This window comes from Trachypithecus francoisi, unplaced genomic scaffold (genome assembly GCF_009764315.1).
Source record: "Trachypithecus francoisi isolate TF-2019V2 unplaced genomic scaffold, Tfra_2.0 Lachesis_group16, whole genome shotgun sequence".
Lineage (NCBI taxonomy): Eukaryota > Metazoa > Chordata > Mammalia > Primates > Cercopithecidae > Trachypithecus > Trachypithecus francoisi.
In genome coordinates, this window is record NW_022681461.1 from 70,831,775 (window position 1) to 70,852,087 (window position 20,313).

Below are 20,313 nucleotides of genomic sequence, written 5' to 3' on the forward strand. Positions count from 1 at the left end.
ATATAAAAATTATTAATGGATATTTTTCAGCCTATTATTTCATACTATTTGGGATCTAATGTGTATTTTATACTTACAGAACATCTCAATTTAGACTAGCCACGTTTCAATGCCTAATAACCACGTGTAACCAAGGGCCACCATACTAGACAGTACAGACTTAGACTCTCACTTTACAAATCAGCTTTAAAAAAATTCTTTCTTCCTGCTGTCAAGAAGGAGATAAAATATATTAATACAAGCTGTTTCTCGGTACAGAGAATATAGAGTGAATATATTCTAGTGCAGATTATTTAGAAGTGGGTTTTGTTTCTTCTCCTTGAGCTCCATGGAGATCAGACCAGTGACTTCTGCAAACTGAGCTAAGGCAATATTTAGGCCTCAAGGAGCTCAAGTAATGTCAACCTTGACCCCACATCCTCCAGGTTGACCTCCACTTAGCCTTCAGGATAGAAATAAATAAAAGATAAAGGCACGATACTTTTCTGGTGACAGAGCCAAACTGAAAGCTGTCCTTATAGAATTAGAAAGCCATTAACTACCTCATTTTAGTTGTGGAAAATTAGAATGTATTGGTTATATAAACCCACATACCAACTTGAGCCAACCTTCCACCAAAAACTTTGCAAAAGAAAACAGAAAAAAAGTAACAAGGACACAAGAGTGAGCTCTTAAGGGGTTCACTTAACTCGAATATTCCCCAGGGAAGTGGGCTATTGGTCCAACTTCATCTATAAGAAAACTAAGCTGCAGATAGTCTAAATCCCTTGTCAAATGTGGCATAGATATTGAATCAAAAAGTTGGAATTACATTCAGCTCAACAACTATTTCTTGGGAATCTTTTATGTGCCCGGCCTTGACCACACACTAAAGAAATAGTAACATAGTGGCCAGGCGTGGTGGCTCATGCCTATAATCCCAGCACTTTGGGAGGCCAAGGTGGGCAGATAACAAGGTCAGGAGATCAAGACCAGCCTGGCTAACACGGTAAAACACCGTCTCTACTAAAAACACAAAAAAATTGGCCCGGCGTACTGATGGGCTCCTGTAGTCCAAGTTGGCTGAGGCAGGCGTATGGCATGAACTGGGGAGGCAGAGCTTGCAGTGAGCAGAGATGGTGCCACTGCACTCCAGCCTGGGTGACAGGGCGAGACTCTGTCTCAAAAAAAAAAAAAAAAAATATATATATATAGTAACACAGCCCAGCCTAATGCATGACTCATAATCATCATAGAAATAGTAAGACTTCTTGAAAATGTGACAAAAACTATGAATCCACTCACCGGGGTGGAAATACACACACACACTCACACACACACACCCCTACGCATAATCACACACTGTTTTGGCATACAAGCCTATAATTTTGGGGAGTTCAGGTTATGAATTCCTACCTGGTATAACTGGATGTGAGTCTCACCTGATTTCACACACTACAACAAATGGTTCTCAAGCCAGATGGAGCCTGAGGATGCAACCATCCTTCAGCTGAATTTGAATCTGGGTGCCCTGGGTAGATGCCGAGAAATGTGGCTGCTTAAGCCTGGCTGAGAACTTCTGCTTCTTTTGTTGCAGGCCGCGTGGACACCAGGCCCTTCTGCAGCGGTCGGGGCAACTTCAGCACTGAAGGATGTGGCTGTGTCTGCGAACCTGGCTGGAAAGGCCCCAACTGCTCTGAGCCCGAATGTCCAGGCAACTGTAACCTTCGAGGCCAGTGCATTGATGGGCAGTGCATCTGTGACGAGGGCTTCACGGGCGAGGACTGCAGCCAGCTTGCTTGCCCCGGCGACTGCAATGACCAGGGCAAGTGCGTGAATGGAGTCTGCATCTGTTTCGAAGGCTACGCTGGGGCTGACTGTAGCCGGGAAATCTGCCCGGTGCCCTGCAGTGAGGAGCACGGCACGTGTGTAGATGGCTTGTGTGTGTGCCACGATGGCTTTGCAGGCGCTGACTGCAGCAAGCCTCTGTGTCTCAACAATTGCTACAACCGTGGGCGATGCGTGGAGAATGAGTGCGTGTGTGATGAGGGTTTCACAGGCGAAGACTGCAGTGAGCTCATCTGCCCCAACGACTGCTTCGACCGGGGCCGCTGCATCAATGGCACCTGCTACTGCGAAGAAGGCTTCACAGGTGAAGACTGCGGGAAACTCACCTGCCCACATGCCTGCCATGGCCAGGGCCGGTGCGAGGAGGGGCAGTGCGTATGCGATGAGGGCTTTGCCGGTGTGGACTGCAGCGAGAAGAGGTGTCCTGCTGACTGTCACAATCGTGGCCGCTGTGTAGACGGGCGGTGTGAGTGTGATGATGGTTTCACGGGAGCTGACTGTGGGGAGCTCAAGTGTCCCAATGGCTGCAGTGGCCATGGCCGCTGTGTCAATGGGCAGTGTGTGTGTGATGAGGGCTATACTGGGGAAGACTGCAGCCAGCTACGGTGCCCCAATGACTGTCACAGTCGGGGCCGCTGTGTCCAGGGCAAATGTGTATGTGAGCAAGGCTTCAAGGGCTATGACTGCAGTGACATGAGCTGCCCCAATGACTGTCACCAGCAAGGCCGCTGTGTGAATGGCATGTGTGTTTGTGATGACGGCTACACAGGTGAAGACTGCCGGGATCGCCAGTGCCCCCGGGACTGCAGCAACAGGGGCCGCTGTGTGGACGGAGAGTGCGTCTGTGAGGACGGCTTCACCGGCCCTGACTGCGCAGAACTCTCCTGTCCAAATGACTGCCATGGCCAGGGTCGCTGTGTGAACGGGCAGTGCGTGTGCCATGAAGGATTCATGGGCAAAGATTGCAAGGAGCAAAGATGTCCCAGTGACTGTCATGGCCAGGGCCGCTGCATGGACGGCCAGTGCATCTGCCACGAGGGCTTCACAGGCCTGGACTGTGGCCAGCGCTCCTGCCCCAGTGACTGCAGCAACTTAGGACAATGCGTCTCAGGCCGCTGCATCTGCAACGAGGGCTACGCCGGAGAAGACTGCTCAGAGGGTAAGTCCCAGGGTGCAGACCAGCATGATGGCTGTGATGGAGTGCACTCCTAGTATGGGATGGAAAACTATGTTTGTATTTATAAACATACATACACACTGATTCTTTGCACATATTAATATATCCATTTAGACACACACCCATAATGACTCTTTAAGGGGGCCCTGTCATTCAGTTGTTATAAGGTGACCTATTTAAGGGCTGAAGGGCTCAGAGAGGTTACATAATTGTCCCAGGGACGCATAGCTGACACATCACAGAGCTGCTATTCGAGTCTACCTAACTCATCTACATAGAGTTGAACATGTAGTGTTCAAGATGAGGTAGATAAAGGGATAACCTCTCTTTTGCTAAATATCAACTTTATTTCCTACTCTCCACTGACATCAAACCAACAGTAAAAAAGTCTCCCTATTTGGATGGACGTAGAAATTCAGCTAAATTGAATATGCAGTGAGATTACATAAAAACAACTGTTTCAAATGCATACTCAGCTAAAGACTAAATGCCTATTATCTGCAAGATTGACCTGTCTTTTAATTGTCTTTTGTACCTGGTTTTGTTTTTTTGTTTGTTTTGTTTTTTTAATCCTAAAGACTGTAAGCTCCTATCCTTAAAAGGGCACTATTTCTGGCAGTTAGTAAGGGTCCTGGTACCAGGTAAGTGCTGAGGAAACCCTGGTTAAATGAAAACACAGGAGAGAAATATAATGTTCATGTTTAATGAGTGTCTTCTTTGTGCTTCTCTCATCCTCCCATATTATAATTGTCATAATGGAGAATCTTTGCCTTTACTAAAGTTATTGGTATCTAGACATAAATAAATGGCTTTGTGTTCAGTACGGCCCAAGCAGGGAAGCCTGGTTGGAAAGAACACCAGGCTGGCAGGGAGGAGATATAAATTCTAAACTTGATGAGGTGAGCAAGCTTGGTCAAGTCATTCTGCCTTATTCACCTCTATAAAATAAGGAATTAGACCAGATGAACCCAAAATACCCTCCCAGTGCTAGGGACATGTAACTCGAAGTTCAGAGCAGGGAGGCAGGCTTAGACTGCACTTTCTCATGCCAACAGCCTGCATCTGAACTAAGACTCAGGGAGCAGAGAAAGTTGGAGAGGCCAAAACACCAAAGGGACTCCAGCCTGAAGGAAATGGACTAAGGAACAGCCACCACAGGTCTTAAGATGGATCACAGCAGGGGGTCCTTGATACTGTCTGCATTTTACAGGCAGTGGAAGATCTTCACACCTCTATGGCTGACAGTGGAAGAGACAGGTCAAGAGAAACAAACCTAGAGAGATTTTATAGGGCATATTGTTGACACCAGATGTCCTTTCTTATTCCTGCCAGTGTCTCCTCCCAAAGACCTCATCGTGACAGAAGTGACGGAAGAGACAGTCAACCTGGCCTGGGACAATGAGATGCGGGTCACGGAGTACCTTGTCGTGTACACGCCCACCCACGAGGGCGGCCTGGAAATGCAGTTCCGTGTGCCTGGGGACCAGACATCTACCATCATCCGGGAGCTGGAGCCTGGTGTGGAGTACTTTATCCGTGTATTTGCCATCCTGGAGAACAAGAAGAGCATTCCTGTCAGCGCCAGGGTGGCCACGTGTGAGTGAGCATAACTCTTTAGGGTAGCCTCACCTGACCTCAGCCCACCCAGTATATAACCCTCCCTTGCCACAGCCCTCTACAATCCTATAGTTGTTCTTTATAGTTATACCAAATAAGAGCCTAGAATTAAGTCCATAGAATCACTTCTTAAAGAAATCCCTTGTTTTCCATGAAATATTTCTCCTTGCTCTCCTGTATACTTCCTGCCAGAGAAAATCATTACAAGTAACATTTAGCAAGTGTTTACTATGTATCAGACTTTGTTGTAAGCAGTCTACATACTAATATAAGAATGGTCATTTGGCCAGGCAGGCGTGGTGGCTCATGCCTGTAATCCTAGCACTTTGGGAGGCCAAAGCAGGTGGATCACCTGAGGTTACAAGTTCAAGACCAGCCTGGCCAACATGGTGAAACCCCATCTCTACTAAAAATACAAAAATTAGCCAAGCATGTTGGTGCATGCCTGTAATACCAGCTACTCGGGAGACTGAGGCAGAGAATAGCTTGAAACCAGGAGGCAGAAGTTGCAGTGAGCTGAGATCATGCCACAGCACTCCAGCCTGGGCGACAGAATGAGACTCTGTCTCAAGAAAAAAGAAAAAAAGAGTCTTCATTATATGAGTTAGTATATGTATGAAATAGGATCTATTGTTAACTCCATTTTACAGATAAGGAAACTGAGACTGCATGGTTAAGCATCTTATCCCAAATCATGCGGTTAACAAGGAGTAGAGGCAAAACTTTAACCCTGGCAGTCCTGGCAGGTTTATATTCTTAACCACTCTATTACTTTTCAGTGGAACTCACTGACTATTTTTTTTTAAGTGGAAATATTCTGGTTTATTAGTTTAGCATCAGTATAATTATCTTCATATCTGAAAAGCAAGCTCTGGCTAGAAATTGACCCTTTCTTGCTTAATAATAACATTGGCTGCCATTTATTCAACTTGCTCTGTGTGCCACGAACCAGGCCCAGCAGTCTACACGCTGGAGTGGAGTGTATCACTCACTCCTCAATGCATTCCCAAGAAGTAGACATATTTACCTTCTTTTTCCAGGTGAAGAAACTCAGGCTTAGAGCATTGTGTGCAATTTGCTCAAGTTCACATTAATAGTAGAGCTTAGATTCTAACCCCAAGTCTGTCTGATTCCAAAGCCTGCGTTCATTTTAGATTTAACCATATGAAATTGCGAAAATTAATCATGCCGTTTATCCTAATAATAATTTTTATACAACCTCATAGTAGACCTCATCCCAGAAGAAGCTTTAAAAGGACACCTGCTCTGGTTGTCAGCCCCTGACTGTCGCAGCCATCCAGTCTGGTTTAGTGGAATCGTGGCTGTGTTGCCCAGCCACACACCTGCCTTATCCTTATGTTTTATTTGTGCTGTTACTTACAGACTTGCCTGCACCTGAAGGCCTGAAATTCAAGTCCATCAAGGAGACATCTGTGGAAGTGGAGTGGGATCCTCTAGATATCGCTTTTGAAACCTGGGAGATCATCTTCCGGAATATGGTAAGGAGTACAAAAGAGCAGATCCATTTGATCTCAAGAATTTGGAAGATGACCAAAGGGTTCTGAAGACTTCTGTATCAACTCATTTTCCTTAGTTTTTGGTGGAGGACAAGGCTCTAATTAACATGTTTTGTGTTTGCATCTATATTTTAAGGGATGTTGGTTTTCCCCTGATTTTAGTAAGTCAGTAAGTTTAGCACTTAGGGCTGATACCCTAGACAAACAGAAGTTGTCACCTCAAGGTTCCAATTGTCCCTCATCACCTTGGAAATCTCTACTCAGTTGCAAAGAAGAAAAGAAATGGTCTCTCCCTCAAACTACAGTACATCTCAGATTTGAGCAACCCTTCTCTCCAGACCCAAATGTACATGTGAGGGAGGGAACTTGTTCTCTGAATTTAAGCCCAGGCTCTGCCACCAACTAACTGTGTGACTTTGCAACAATCACCCTGCTTCTCTGATGCTGGCCTCAGTCTACCAAAGGAGGGATTGAGCTTGTGCCTTCAGAATTCCTTTGGCTCTCACATTCTGTCATTTGACTTGCCTGACAAAGGGGTAAATGTTTACAAGAGGGAGAAACAAACTAGAGAAATGTCTTTATCATCTCTGTATCCTCAGTAGCTCACATACTGATCTGATGTATAGTAAGTGCCTAATGAATAGATGAAAGAATAAAAGAGGAATGAATGAATGCAGAGTGAATGAATCACATAAATTAAGAGACTGACACCTCCCCTAAGTCTTACTAAGCTGCCTCTATCTCTCAGAATAAAGAAGATGAGGGAGAGATCACCAAAAGCCTGAGGAGGCCAGAGACCTCTTACCGGCAAACTGGTCTGGCTCCTGGGCAAGAGTATGAGATATCTCTGCACATAGTGAAAAACAATACCCGGGGCCCTGGCCTGAAGAGGGTGACCACCACACGTGAGTATCACCTTTAATACTTAGAGAATGATAAGGCTGATTGTACCTCATAGCGCCTCCTGGTTGAGAAAGTGCCTTCTCATATAGCATCTGTATCATTTAACTTTTTCTACATTTTTAAAAGTCCAGATACAGTGGTTTAAAATAACAATTCTTTGCCTGTCGGTGATTTGGGTTTGGGCTCAGCTGAGCAGTTTATCTGTTCTTGGCTGCACTCCTCATATATCTGTGTGCTTTAGGGTTGGATTGGCCTAGGATGACCTCAGCCAAGATGGTGTCTTTTTGTTTCACAGGATCTCTCATTCTCCAGGATGCTAGTCCTGTTCACACAGCTATTGAACGGGTTCAAAATTGGCATTATATCACTTCTATCAAAGCACATCCCATGGCCAGTTTATATTTAAGGAATAGAGAAACAGATCCATCTCTTGATGAAAGGAATTTCAAAATTGCCTTTCAAAGGAGCGTGACTACCTGAAGATAATTAAGCCCATTGCTAACAATCTACCATATCGCTAGTTTAATATTAGCACCCAGTTCTAGGACAGAGGAAGGGAAAATATTAATGTTAAGGCTTAAAGAAGCTCAATGACTTTAACATCACATAGGTAAAACTATCAGGGGCATAACTTTAAGCCAGGGTAAGTTTTATAACTTTAACCCCATTTCCACTAACATTGACTAGGCTCTGGTTTATGCAGAATGTTGATTCCATCTCCTCAATGGGAACCTAAATAAAATTTCATTCAATACTAATGATGTCAGAACTTCTTGGGAGTAGAATAGGATTTAGCAGTACTAGATCATTTGGTGAGAAAAAGACCTGAATTTGGAGTTGCTCCAACAGGAAGCAACTTTTTTTTTCTTTTTTTTCTATCACCCAGGCTGGGGTGCAGTGGTGTAATCTCAGCTCACTGCAACCTCTGCCTCCTGGATTCAAGTGGTTCTCCTGCCTTAGTCTCCCAATTAGCTGGGATTACAGGTTCCCGCCACCACACCTGGCTAATTTTTTTGTATTTTAGTAGAGAGGGGGTTTCAGCATGTTGGCCAGGCTGGTTTCCAACCCCTGACCTCTAGTGATCCATCCACCTCAGCCTCTTAAAGTGCTAGGATTACAGATGTGAGCCACCGTGCCAGGCCGTAATGTTTTAAAAAGAAAAACGTACATAATTTTGCACTTCCATATAGGAAAACCTCTTTATTTTCTTCAAGATAACATATGCGCCAACTCTTTAAGTAATTGACTCTTCTTGGCAGGGGTTCTTGGAAAAATTAAATCAGTTGCTAATGACAAGAAAGAACATCTTGTGTTTAAATATTTGCACATTTTGTCTAGCTCAGAGCCAATTCAAAGGATTTTCTCTTCCATAAGCAAGTGTTTTCCATCATCCTGACAACATCTCTCTGTGGTAGGTAGAAAAGCAGGTACCAACAGGAAAAAAAAAAAAATCATTAGATCACCAGAAAGACAAAGAAAAGACAAAGCAAATGCTTAGTTGCTATGGAGGAGGTACACTCACAATACAAAAGACTTTTTTTTTTTCACTGCTCTTTTCTTTTTTATCTAAATTTGGGAATTGTCTGCTTTATTCTTTAGATTTTTTTTAATCTAAATTTGGGAATTGTCTGCTTTATTTCTTCTTATTTTAGAACAAACATTCCAACATTTGAAGTTGTATAATCATATAAATTTCAACATGGGGGACAGATATTTACCTGTTTATTTTGTATTTTTAGTGCAGACAGGATTTCACCATGTTGGCCAGGCCGGTTTTGAACTCCTGACCTCAAGTGATCCACCCACCTCAGCCTCCTAAGGTGCTGGGATTACAGGCGTGAGCCACTGTGGCTGGCCGCAATTTACCACATATACCTGAAACCTTTGAACCTTTAACCTTTTTTCCAGATTTAAAGGGCCTTAAATTTCCAGTTCAAAACACATTTGGCTCCTTCTGTCTGGCATCTATATAAAGGTGGTATTATACTTACTTTTGAGGTCGATATTTTTGAAAGGTGTTGTCATGTAAAGGGGGAAAAGGAGGGGCTTTGGAGTCAATCAGTTCTGAGTTTGAATTCCATCTTTACCATTCACCATCACCTTGGAAAAATCTATTTCTTTAAGCTCCAGATCCAACAGCTGAAAAATGGGTTTACAGTATCCTCCTTGAGGGGTTGTCATAAGACTCAAGACATAAATAACAAAGCACCATGTTTTTACCTGATAAGTACAGAGCATTGTTAATTTCTGCTATTCAAGGGCCCCAAATCTAGGGGGATATCAGTATCCTTGACTGAATCCCCACTTCTTTAATGTAAGAGGACTAAGGAAGGCAGTAGGTATGGTTTGAGTGCTTGCTAGCACCTATAACGACATAGAGCAGGCAGCTTCTGTCCATTTTTGTGGCATCATTTTCATTGTGCATTTTATATCATCTGTGAGCTGAGACTGATGTATCAACACCTAGACTTCAAAAACAGACTCCGCAGTTTTTTCACAATCAGCTGTGAATTATTCTTCCTTTTCATTTGCCATATAAAGCCAATTTCCTGTCACTTGTTATTGTTTACTGAACAAATGCTGAAAACACAAACATGAAGAAGAAGACGACGAAGAAGAAGAAGAAGAAGCAGGAGGAGGAGGAGGAGGAGGAGGGGAGGAGGGGAGGAGGAGGAGGGGAGGAGGGAGGAGGAGGAGGGAGGAGGGGAGGAGGGGAGGAGGGGGAGGAAGAGAAGGAGGAGGGGGAGGAAGAGAAGGAGGAGGGGAAGAAGAAGGGTAAAAAGAAGAAGAAGAGGAGGAAGAAGAGGAGGAAAAAGAGGAAGAGGAGGAGAAGGAGGAGGAAGAGGAAGAGGAAGAAGAAGAGGAAGAAGAGGAAGAAGAGGAAGAGGAAGAGGGAGAAGAGGGAGAAGATGGAGAAGAGGAGGAGGAGGAGAAGGAGGAGGAGGAGGAGAAGAAGAAGAAGAAGAGGAGGAGGAGGAGGAGGAGGAGGAGGAGGAAGGAGAAGAAGATTCACTGAATACCCAGAATGTGCCTGTCTCTATTCTGGGAATTTAAAAAGACTCACTCTCTAAATGAATGAATAACCCCACCTAAATTGACTCAAACTGTACAGAAATCTGTTATGAAACAATGAGACAGATGTGATATTAGAATGCTCTTTAAGGACAGTAGCAGCCACAGGGAGGGAATACGTGTTTACCTTACTGAAGCCCGGTTTAACAAAGGCTTCTCATTAGGAGACAACATTTAAGTGGGATTTTGAAGGATGCACAGGAGATTTTTAGAGGGAAGTGTGATCTTAGAAAGAAGAAATGAGAGAACAGCATGTACAGAGACCAGGTGGTGCCCAACAGCATAATGTGCTTCCAGAGCTCTAAGCATCTGTCAGAGTACAACAGATAGCGGGTGGGGCAGAAAAGGTCAAGAAGAGCATGCAAAGATAGGCACGGCTTGAAATAGCAATGACTTTCTTGCGTGAATTCCTTTTCATCAAAAATAACTTTTTATACACTGTCAAGACAGTCTACTGCCTCACTTTTCTGCATTGTAATTCTGTTGGAAAAGTTTTCAACCATCCAGGAAGTTGTGCCTAATTAAAAATTTAAAGAGACCAAGTTCATTTTTTCAAATAAAGTATCCCCAAAGCATGTTTCCTCAACTTATGAGAACAGTAATAATAGCAATAATAATAATAACAAAAGAACAACCTTTTTTTTTTCATTTTCATGTGACTCCATGGGCCAGGCTTTGTGCTAGATGTTTTGCAAGCTTTATCTCTGTTAAGATTTGGAAAAAAAAAACAAAAACAAAAACAAAAAACACTAGAGGTAGCTGCTATTATCCCTACTTATAGTTTATCAAACCAAAAACTGAGGTTCAGAAAGGTAAAATAAAGTCAAGCGGTTAGTATCTATCTAAGCATTCACCCACAGATCTGGAGAGTTATAAAGTCCTCTCTGCTCAGCTTCAGGCACTGGCCCTAACCTCTGAAACCTCTCTGTCCTATGCCCATCATAGGCTTGGATGCCCCCAGCCAGATGGAGGTGAAAGATGTCACAGACACCACTGCTTTGATCACCTGGTTCAAGCCCCTGGCTGAGATCGACGGCATTGAGCTGACCTACGGCATCAAAGACGTGCCAGGCGACCGTACCACCATCGATCTCACAGAGGACGAGAATCAGTACTCCATCGGGAACCTGAAGCCTGACACTGAGTACGAGGTGTCCCTCATCTCCCGCAGAGGTGACATGTCAAGCAACCCAGCCAAAGAGACCTTCACAACAGGTAAAAGGCCTCCCCCTGTTAACAGATACTGTAAAGGAAAGATTGAAAGATTTCCATCCCACTCCATGTTGAAGTATCTTCCAGGCTCATTTTACAGTTAAAAAAAGAAAGGAGTATTTCTACTCATGTAAATTTTAAAATATAGTAGTAATTTATTAATTAATTTTTCAAAAAAATATTCCAAATAACCTTCCAAAGCACTTTTGGGGCTGGGGGGCATATATAGAAGATGCTGGTCAGATATTCTCAGACAAAAGTTCTGATTTAAATAAAGTTCAAATAAGTATTTTTAAAGTAAAATACAGTATATGGAAAACATATATGACAAATGAGCCTCCTAACGCCTTAGCCTATGGCATTATTTTAAAAGTTCGAAAATGTCAATTTTTCATTCAGTAAATATTTTTTCAGAGCTCAGTAAGTACTTCATGAATTATTAGAAATATGATGAGGAGGCTGGGTGCGGTAGCTCATGCCTGTAATCCCAGCACTTTGGCAGGCTGATGTGGGCAGATCACGAGGTCAAGAGATCGAGACCATCCTGGTCAACATGGCAAAACCCTGTCTCTACTAAAAATACAAAAATTGGGGTTGGGTGCAGTGGCTCACACCTGTAATCCCAGCACTCTGGGAGGCCGAGGCAGGCAGATCACGAGATCAGGAGATTGAGACCATACTGGCTAACACAGTGAAATCCCATCTCTACTAAAAATACAAAAAAATTTTCCAGGCATGGTGGTGGGTGCCTTTAGACCCAGCTACAGGCTGAGAGAGGAGAATGGCATGAACCCAGGAGGCAGAGCTTGCAGTGAGCCGAGATCGCGCCACTGCACTCCAACCTGGGCGACAGTGAGAGACTCCATCTCAAAAATAAAAACAAAAATAAAAATAAATAAATTTTAAACAATAACTGGGCATGGTGGTGTGCTCCTGTAATCCCAGCCACTCGGGAGACTGAGGCAGGAGAATCACTTGAACCCAGGAAGCAGGGGTTGCAGTGAGCCCAGGTCATGCCACTACACTCCAGCCTGGTGACAGAGAGAGACTCTGTCTCAAAAAAATAAAGAAAGAAAGAAATATGATGAGAAAATGCAGAAGACCAGCTTTTACATGCATGAGCTTATTTTTAAGTCTTTGCATTGTTCTTTAACCACAAAGTCTGAGAAAAACACAAATGACTAAAGTGTTGCAACCATCCATAATAGGGAAAGGTGCCAAATCTGTAGCACTTGTTTAGATTTGCACATCAACTATGGGGACAGATGAGTGTGCTGAGAATTTTGTAATTTATTTCCAGTTCCAGGCACATTTCATATGTCAGCTTGGGCTATCAAAGACTCTTGCTCTCTTGTGACTGATATGTTCAATGCAAATGTTCCTTCTTCTCTCAAACAGGCCTCGATGCTCCCAGGAATCTTCGACGTGTTTCCCAGACAGATAACAGCATCACCCTGGAATGGAGGAATGGCAAGGCAGCTATTGACAGTTACAGAATTAAGTATGCTCCCATCTCTGGAGGGGACCACGCCGAGGTTGATGTTCCAAAGAGCCAACAAGCCACAACCAAAACCACACTCACAGGTGAGCTCTGCATCTCTGCAAGCCTGAGCCAGTCAGCCCTAGAGGGCCCTTATAGGAGGGGCACCTGCTCCCATGTGTCCCCATTTGCAATCCTCAGAAATAAGTCCAATTTCCAGAAATATTGCTTACTTGGATTGCAGCGAGTTCTTTTGTAAAACATTCTGAACATTGGTCGTCGCCTCCAGAGACCAACTCAAAGCCATTTTTATCATTCTCTGAAAGTCTTTCTGATTTCAGGATGAATCTCAACTTACACATTCTCTTCTTAGGTCTGAGGCCAGGAACTGAATATGGGATTGGAGTTTCTGCTGTGAAGGAAGACAAGGAGAGCAATCCAGCGACCATCAACGCAGCCACAGGTGAGGCACACCTGGGATTCCCATCCCACTGAGCAGGTGCTGGGCAGATGAGACAGGGCCCATGTGGCCAAAACCTATTCAAAGAGAAAAAGTCGAAGCCCGGAGGAGAAAGGGCCCTGTAGTATCATCTAGCCCCAATGTCAAAATTCAAAAGGAACATAAGTATGGTCCATCTGTATGATGCCAACATCATCCCCTGTACGGAAAGGGAGACTAGGGATTTTTGTTGTTGTTGTTGTTGTTGTTGTTGTTGTTGTTGTTGTTTTTGAGATGGAGTCTCACTCTGTCACCAAGCTGGAGTGCAGTGGCGTGATCTCAGCTCACTGCAACCTCCACTTCCTGGGTTCAAGAGATACTCCTGCCTCAGCCTACCAAGTAGCTGGGACTACAGGTGTGCACCACCACGCCCAGCTAATTTTTGTATTATTAGTAGAGACTGGGTTTCACCATGTTGGCCAGGACGGTCTCGATCTCTTGACCACATGATCCGCCCACTTCAGCCTCCCAAAGTGCTGGGATTGGACTCGTGAGCCACTATGCCTAGCCGGGATATTTTTAAAGAAAAATTGGAACCAGGCTTTATAAGAAATTCAGGAATATTTTTAAGTTAGTAATCAGTTGCATCTTTTAAATAAAACATTGTCTAGTCCAAACACATCTGTGGGGTTTTCTCTGAGAAAACACCTAACTTTTGTACCCCTGTCAAGCAGATTATAAGTAACGGGATTGTAGTTTAAGTCCAGGCTCTGCACTTACCTGTCGTATCCTGTAGCCACAGCCTGTTGGTGAGGATGCTGAAGGGTTACCTGATTTGAGGTCATTGATTCTTTCCTCAATTTTTTTTTTCCATTTTTCTAAGAAGTGTGCACTGCAAAAAGAAAACTCCTCCTCTGCCTCTCCCCCAGCCCCCAGCCCCCAGCTTACCTCCCTGCAGACACTATGAGGAAGAGGGAGGCTGGTGTGTAAAGAGGAGATGGAGCATCATTGAGCTTCTCCATTATGCGGGATGCAAGGCTGGGCATTTACATGCCAATTCTTTTTCTTTTAATCTTTTGATTTTGAGATAATTGCAGATTCATATGCAATTTTGAGAAATTATACAGAGAGATTCCCTGTGCCCATCACCCAGGTTCCCCCAAGGGTAGCATCTTGCATAAATGTAGACGAATATAACAACTGAGAAATTGACATTCATGTAATCTGTCACATCTATTTATATTTCACCAGTTTTGCATACACTCATTCATGTGTGTGTATATACTTAGTTCTATGCAATTTTATCGCACATGTAGATTTGTGAATGCACAACTAGATTCAAGATACAGTCTTACTACAAGAATCCCATGTGCTACCCTTTGCAGCCCCAGCCACCTCCCTCCCTTTGCCCCTCTGCCTAACCCTGGGCATTCATTTATCTGTTCTTCATCTCTATGATTTTGCCATTTCAAGAATACTGCATAAATGGGATCCTACACATATTAATCCATTTGTGTTACTATAACAAGAATATCTTAGACCAAGTAACTTATAAACAGAAGGAATTTATTTCTCACAGTTCTGAAGGCTGCGAAGTCCAAGATCAAGATGCCAGCAGATTTGGTGTCTGATGAGGGCCTGCTTTCTGGCTGACAGCAGGCCATCTTTTTACTGTTCCCTCACAGGACAGAAGGGGCAAGGTCTCCTTTATAAGGGCACTACTCCCATTCATGAGGCCTCCCAAAAGTTCCTAGATCCAAATACCTTCACTCTGGGGATTAGGTTTCAACATAAGAGCTTTAGGGAGGCACTGACATTCAGTGCATAGCAGTACAGCATGTAACCTTTTGAAACTGGCTTTTTTTCCTTCAGCATAATTCTCTCGAGATTTATCTAAATTGCTTCTTTTATCAATAGTTGGTTCCTTTTAACCGCTTTAAATTTGACTAGCATTTCACAGAATGGATATTCCATGACATTTTTAATCTTCTCAGACTCCAATGGAGTCATGTGGATAATGTATAATTAGACCTATTTTACAAAAGTAAAAAGAGAGACCCAGAGAGGTGACTCTCCTGTGGTCCCTCAGCTCCTCTGTGGCAAACCTAGGATTCCAGCCCAGAGGCAGTTGACTTTCAACCCCAGAAGCAGCCCTGCCTTGCAGCCTGAAGGGCATTCATCTCTCTGTTCTCCTCCCAGAGTTGGACACACCCAAGGACCTTTGGGTTTCTGAAACTGCAGAGACCAGCCTGACCCTGCTCTGGAAGACCCCGTTGGCCAAGTTTGACCGCTACCGCCTCAATTACAGCCTCCCCACAGGCCAGTGGGTGGGAACGCAGCTTCCAAGAAACACCACTTCCTATGTCCTGAGAGGCCTGGAACCGGGACAGGAGTACAATGTCCTCCTGACAGCCGAGAAAGGCAGGCACAAAAGCAAGCCCGCACGCGTGAAGGCATCCACTGGTGAGTCTGCCCTGAGCTTCCTCCAAACTCTAGGCTGATTCTGAGGTTAGCAGGTCTGCTCAGTCAGGGTGTCCTTACATGAGAAAGCCAAATGCAAAAGCAAGCCACTTTGTCCATCCCTGAAGTCCCTGAACACCACTTTGAAAGCGCTGCTTATTCGTCTTTCCTGCCTCCTGTCAATTGATACAGCAAAGTTCCCCCACTGGGAAATAAGAGTTTTAAAATATTTCTTCCTAGGAGAACTTAAAACCTCAGGGTTTGTGTTTCAATTTACCTACGATTTTTGTTTTCTTTTTTTAAACTATGTGTGCATCACATAATCTTTTAAGTTGTTTCTTGTTTATTTCCTTCTTTTAGCCTAACAATTAACTTACTTTTCATTTTACTTCATTTAAAGATGACCAAGATGTTGGTAATAATTTTTTTTGGTTAATTTACACAAACTGTTTTTATTCCAGGTTTTTTGCTTTCTGCCAAGGTTACCCCTGAAGAGTGGCACATGGCCATTTGAGACTTCCACGGTGCCCTCTCATTTCCTCTTTTCTCTTAGTCATTAAGACATTAACCTAGTTTGTCTATGATGACAGCTGAATCCTGACATTGTGGCCCATGCAACCTGTGTCCATTCTGGCCCATGCAACCTGTTCGCTGAACCTGCTGCCATGCTTACTTGGTGGCTAAACTGAAGAGACAACCAGGTTTTTAAAATATTTCCTCCTTTATGAAAAATAAGCCTATTCAATTTTGGCCACCAAATATTCAAAAAGTATAGGTGGAAAATGTTACTTCTCCAGGGTTTGGCAAGTAACAGTCTTTATTTCCAATTTAATTAGTAAGCATGTTTTGAATACCTACTGCATACATTGTATAGTACTGATATTTGAGGAAAAGTAGTTCCCAAAGTCAGCATTGTTATGTGGACTAATTTGTGCCTGCTCATAGTGCTTGGGGAAGACTAGATACTCAGAATGCTAGACAGAATTCAAGAAAAAGAGTGACCCAAGGAAATCAGGAGAGCTGACAAAGGTGTTACGGCAAGAGATGTTATTCCAGTTGAAGCTTAATATGCAAGAAAAAGGGTTAGAAGCATGGACATATTTGGAAATGGCTTGAAGAGTCTTTCTCACAGTATCTTCAGTATCAAATCACAGTCACTTACACAAGATAGAAGTTGGCTTTCTTTCTTATAAAATGAATCTGGAGCTGGGAGGTACAGGGATAACAGTAGTTTCAAATTGTCAGGCACCAAGGCTGCTTCTGTCTTTCTTTTCCACCATTTTTAGTCCTTGGCTTCCATTCTCAGAGTCATCTCAGTATCACAACATGGCTGCTGTAGTACAGCCATTACATCTGTGTTCTAGACAGCATAAGGGAGGGAGAACCAAAACTCCCAAAGAGGAGCACCTTCTAGGTGAGTCTTTCTGGAAATTCCACCAATCACTTCTCCTCATAGTTCATTGCCACTCTTAGCTGTAAGGGAGACAGGGAAAGGTAGTCTTCTGTCTGAACATGTTGCTTCCATATAAAATTGAGGTTATTTGTAAGAGAGAAATTTGGCAGACCATGAGCAGTCCCTGCCAGAGTCTGAAATGAGTTTACGTGGTCAATTCTGTTGACTCTGCATTGACTGCTTCCCACCCAACTATAAGATGATTATCAAGGATGCTCTGAAAGAGTAATTTAATCAAAACTAAGGGGGGGGGGATAGAATCAAGAAATAATAAATCTATAGTAGAGATTTAATTTCAGCTTTATAAACATGAGCTTGTTATAAAGTGTCAAGGGGCAACAAATGAATCAGAAATACACAAAAGACGAAATCCCTCTCTTTTCTTTCTCTCTTTCTCTCTCTTTCTTCCCTCTTCCCTCCCTCCTCCTCTTCCTCCTCCTCCTCCTTCCTCTGCCCATCTGTCTGAGCTTTCCCTTGAGTTTGATAAATGCTGTATCTAAGAGAGATTCCTATTGCCCCTCAGTCATTCCACCTTCTGGTGATGGCCACATTGCCTCCTTCCTCCAGTGAGAAAGCCCCGCACCTCCGCAGTCACTGAAGAGGTTTTATCTCCGTAAGATCCTGGGGTATGGGGCTTCTCCACTAGAGAAAGGAGGTAATGTGGCTATAACCAGAAGATTTACTAGCTAGAATTATTCTGTGTCTGAATGAGAGCCCAATATTGGCATTCCAAAGCCTCAGCGGTTGCATTTCCCCACCGTGCCTCCTTAATGCCATTTCAAAGATATCATGTTTCATATTTAAAGACATTCTTCAGTGTGGGAAAAATGTGCAAAGTTCTTTTTATTGGTTCTTCTCCACTGTCCACAGAATATTTCCCCCATCCCTTTTTCCACAGGAAAAAAATATATGTTTCATTTAAGGTGAAGCAAACATTTCTTTCCCTCTCTTGAATTATAACTTTTAAAGTCAATAAAATACTATCACCATGCTCTGTGCTAAGTTATGGGGTTGCTAGGGCAAAGAAAATGGGTATCTAATTCCAAGGAACTCACTGTGTAGCAAACAGACAATGAGACAACATTCTGCTCACTACGATCGAGGGTACAGAGGGTGCAGCCAGTGTGCAGGAGACACTGGATCTAACTTCAGAAAATCAGGAAAGGCTTACAGTGGGAAGATGCTTTTGGACAGAGACATAAAGGGCAAACATGAATAGGTAAAGAAGTAGAAGCCCAGGCACCTGGCCTTGGTAAGCATATAGGAAGAAAGAAAACAGGAAAAGTGAGAGCTCTTGGGTGATGGAACCACATGGCTGTAAGTCCTGAAATGTTGCAGAGTTTTAGATTCAACCCTCAGAAGCAAGAACCTTCCAGCTCTGTATCACTGGATTCTTATCAACAGAAGCCTGCAAGGCACCACTCAATGTCTGTGGGGCTTACGGAAAAAAATGGAGAATCAGTGGCCCTGAAGAATTTTTCCCAGGGAATTCCAGGGTTTTAATGATGGATTGGGCCATAATGTAAGCCTTTTTCTTGATGTGGCACCATACTAAAAGTCTGCATAACCTGGCCACCTATTGCACCTCTCACCCAAAGACCCAGCCATAGGTTACAGGGCCCTACAGAATCTGGCACGGCCAGCCCATCCTCTGACCTCAGTCCTGCTACTCATGCCCTTCCTCACTTCACCGTGGCCTCTTCGGCCTTTGCACTGTTTCTTAAGCTTGCTGAGCCTACTCCCCTCCTCGGACCTTAGCGTGTGCTGCTCCCACTGCTTAGATATCACTCTTCTCCCAGTGTTTCACAGAGCAGCTCAGGTGTGACCCAGAACAGAGGGCTTCTCTGACCACCAGCCTAAAAAGACACTCCCATCCTGATCTACCCCTTCAAGCTGCTCTAGAGTTCCTTGTGACACTTATCTGCCTTGATATTATACAAGTAGTGGTTTACTATAATACCTATGGCCTGCCTCCCTATCAGTGAGCAGAATGTAAGGACCAACTCCATTATCCCCTGCTGCATCCCATCCCAGTGCCCTGAAGGCAAACAAGTTTGTGGTATGAGCTTCATGAGTGTTTGGGGACCCTGGCTACCCTGGAGTCAGCATTTCCATGGAATCTTCTGATTCTTCCTTTCCACTTCTGCATTAACACCCCAATTCTTTCCTTAAGGAGTAGGGGAAAGAAAGGGAAATCATTCCCTTGGAAAGTCTTCAATTCAGCTTAATCTGGATAGGAGGGAAGGAAGGAAGGAAGGAAGGAAGGAAGGAAGGAAGGAAGGAAGTCAAAAGAAGGAAAGAAGGGAGGGAATAAAGAAAGGTACTGGGTCTGTTGGTATTTAAAAAAAAAAATTAGTGTGTACCAGGCATCCTTCCCTCTCCACATCTCCCATTCCTTCCCTTCTCTTTCCCTCTCCTCCACTCTGTTCTCCTCCCCTCTTCTTCCTCCCTTCTCCTCTTTTCTCTCTCTTCTCCTCTCCTTCCTCCCTTCTCCTCTTTTCTCTCTCTTCTCCTCTCCTTCCTCCCTTCTCCTCTCTTCTCTCTCCTCTCCTCTCTCTCCCTTTTCTCTCTGCTTTTGTACTTTCATAAACCCAACTAAACCCTACTTAAGGTCAAAGCCATGAATTTGCTGCATGCTGTAAGAGATAGGAGGCAGGGTTGATAGGTAGAAAGCCAGCAAAGCATCTTTTCATACCAACATAAGCCTTGACAGTGACACCCCAGTAGCTCTCAGGAATTTTGGAAGAAGAGAGGTGGAATTTTGTTTTTAGCCACAGCTACCAGTAATAGAGAACATTCTGCTCTGATTTGCTATTTTGGTTTTCTCACAGACCAAACTGAAATTTATTCAAATATTTATTCATCCAACAAATACTTATTTCATACCTACTGTGGGTCAGGTGATGCCAGTGTATAGAACAGAAAGAAACAGCTCCTCTCAAGAAATGGTGCACATTGCTATAAGAGAGAGAACCAAAACCAAAATTATAATGCTGTAGCTTATCTGTTTTAGAGGGATTTGTGGGAGGCTGCAGGAGCATAGAGACAGGTACCCATCACAGACCTAAGCAAAGTGAATGAAGAGCATTGGAGAAGGCTTTTTGGAAGAAGTGATGTTTGGTTGAGTTCTGAAAAAGAAAAGGGGTTGGGCAAGTG

General features: G+C 43.7%; 1 protein-coding gene across 14 annotated transcripts in view; it reads left to right on the plus strand.

Moving 5' to 3' along the window:
- TNC (tenascin C) overlaps positions 1-20,313 on the plus strand; it is a 98,720-nt gene that overhangs the window by 29,286 nt on the left and 49,121 nt on the right. For all 14 annotated transcript variants that reach the window (XM_033237654.1, XM_033237656.1, XM_033237658.1 and 11 more), the window contains exons 3-10: positions 1,577-2,986; positions 4,337-4,600; positions 6,005-6,120; positions 6,887-7,043; positions 11,059-11,328; positions 12,724-12,909; positions 13,179-13,268; positions 15,444-15,707. In XM_033237654.1, the coding sequence (XP_033093545.1) occupies positions 1,577-2,986; positions 4,337-4,600; positions 6,005-6,120; positions 6,887-7,043; positions 11,059-11,328; positions 12,724-12,909; positions 13,179-13,268; positions 15,444-15,707 (2,757 nt within the window). The remainder of the gene's footprint in view (positions 1-1,576; positions 2,987-4,336; positions 4,601-6,004; positions 6,121-6,886; positions 7,044-11,058; positions 11,329-12,723; positions 12,910-13,178; positions 13,269-15,443; positions 15,708-20,313) is intronic.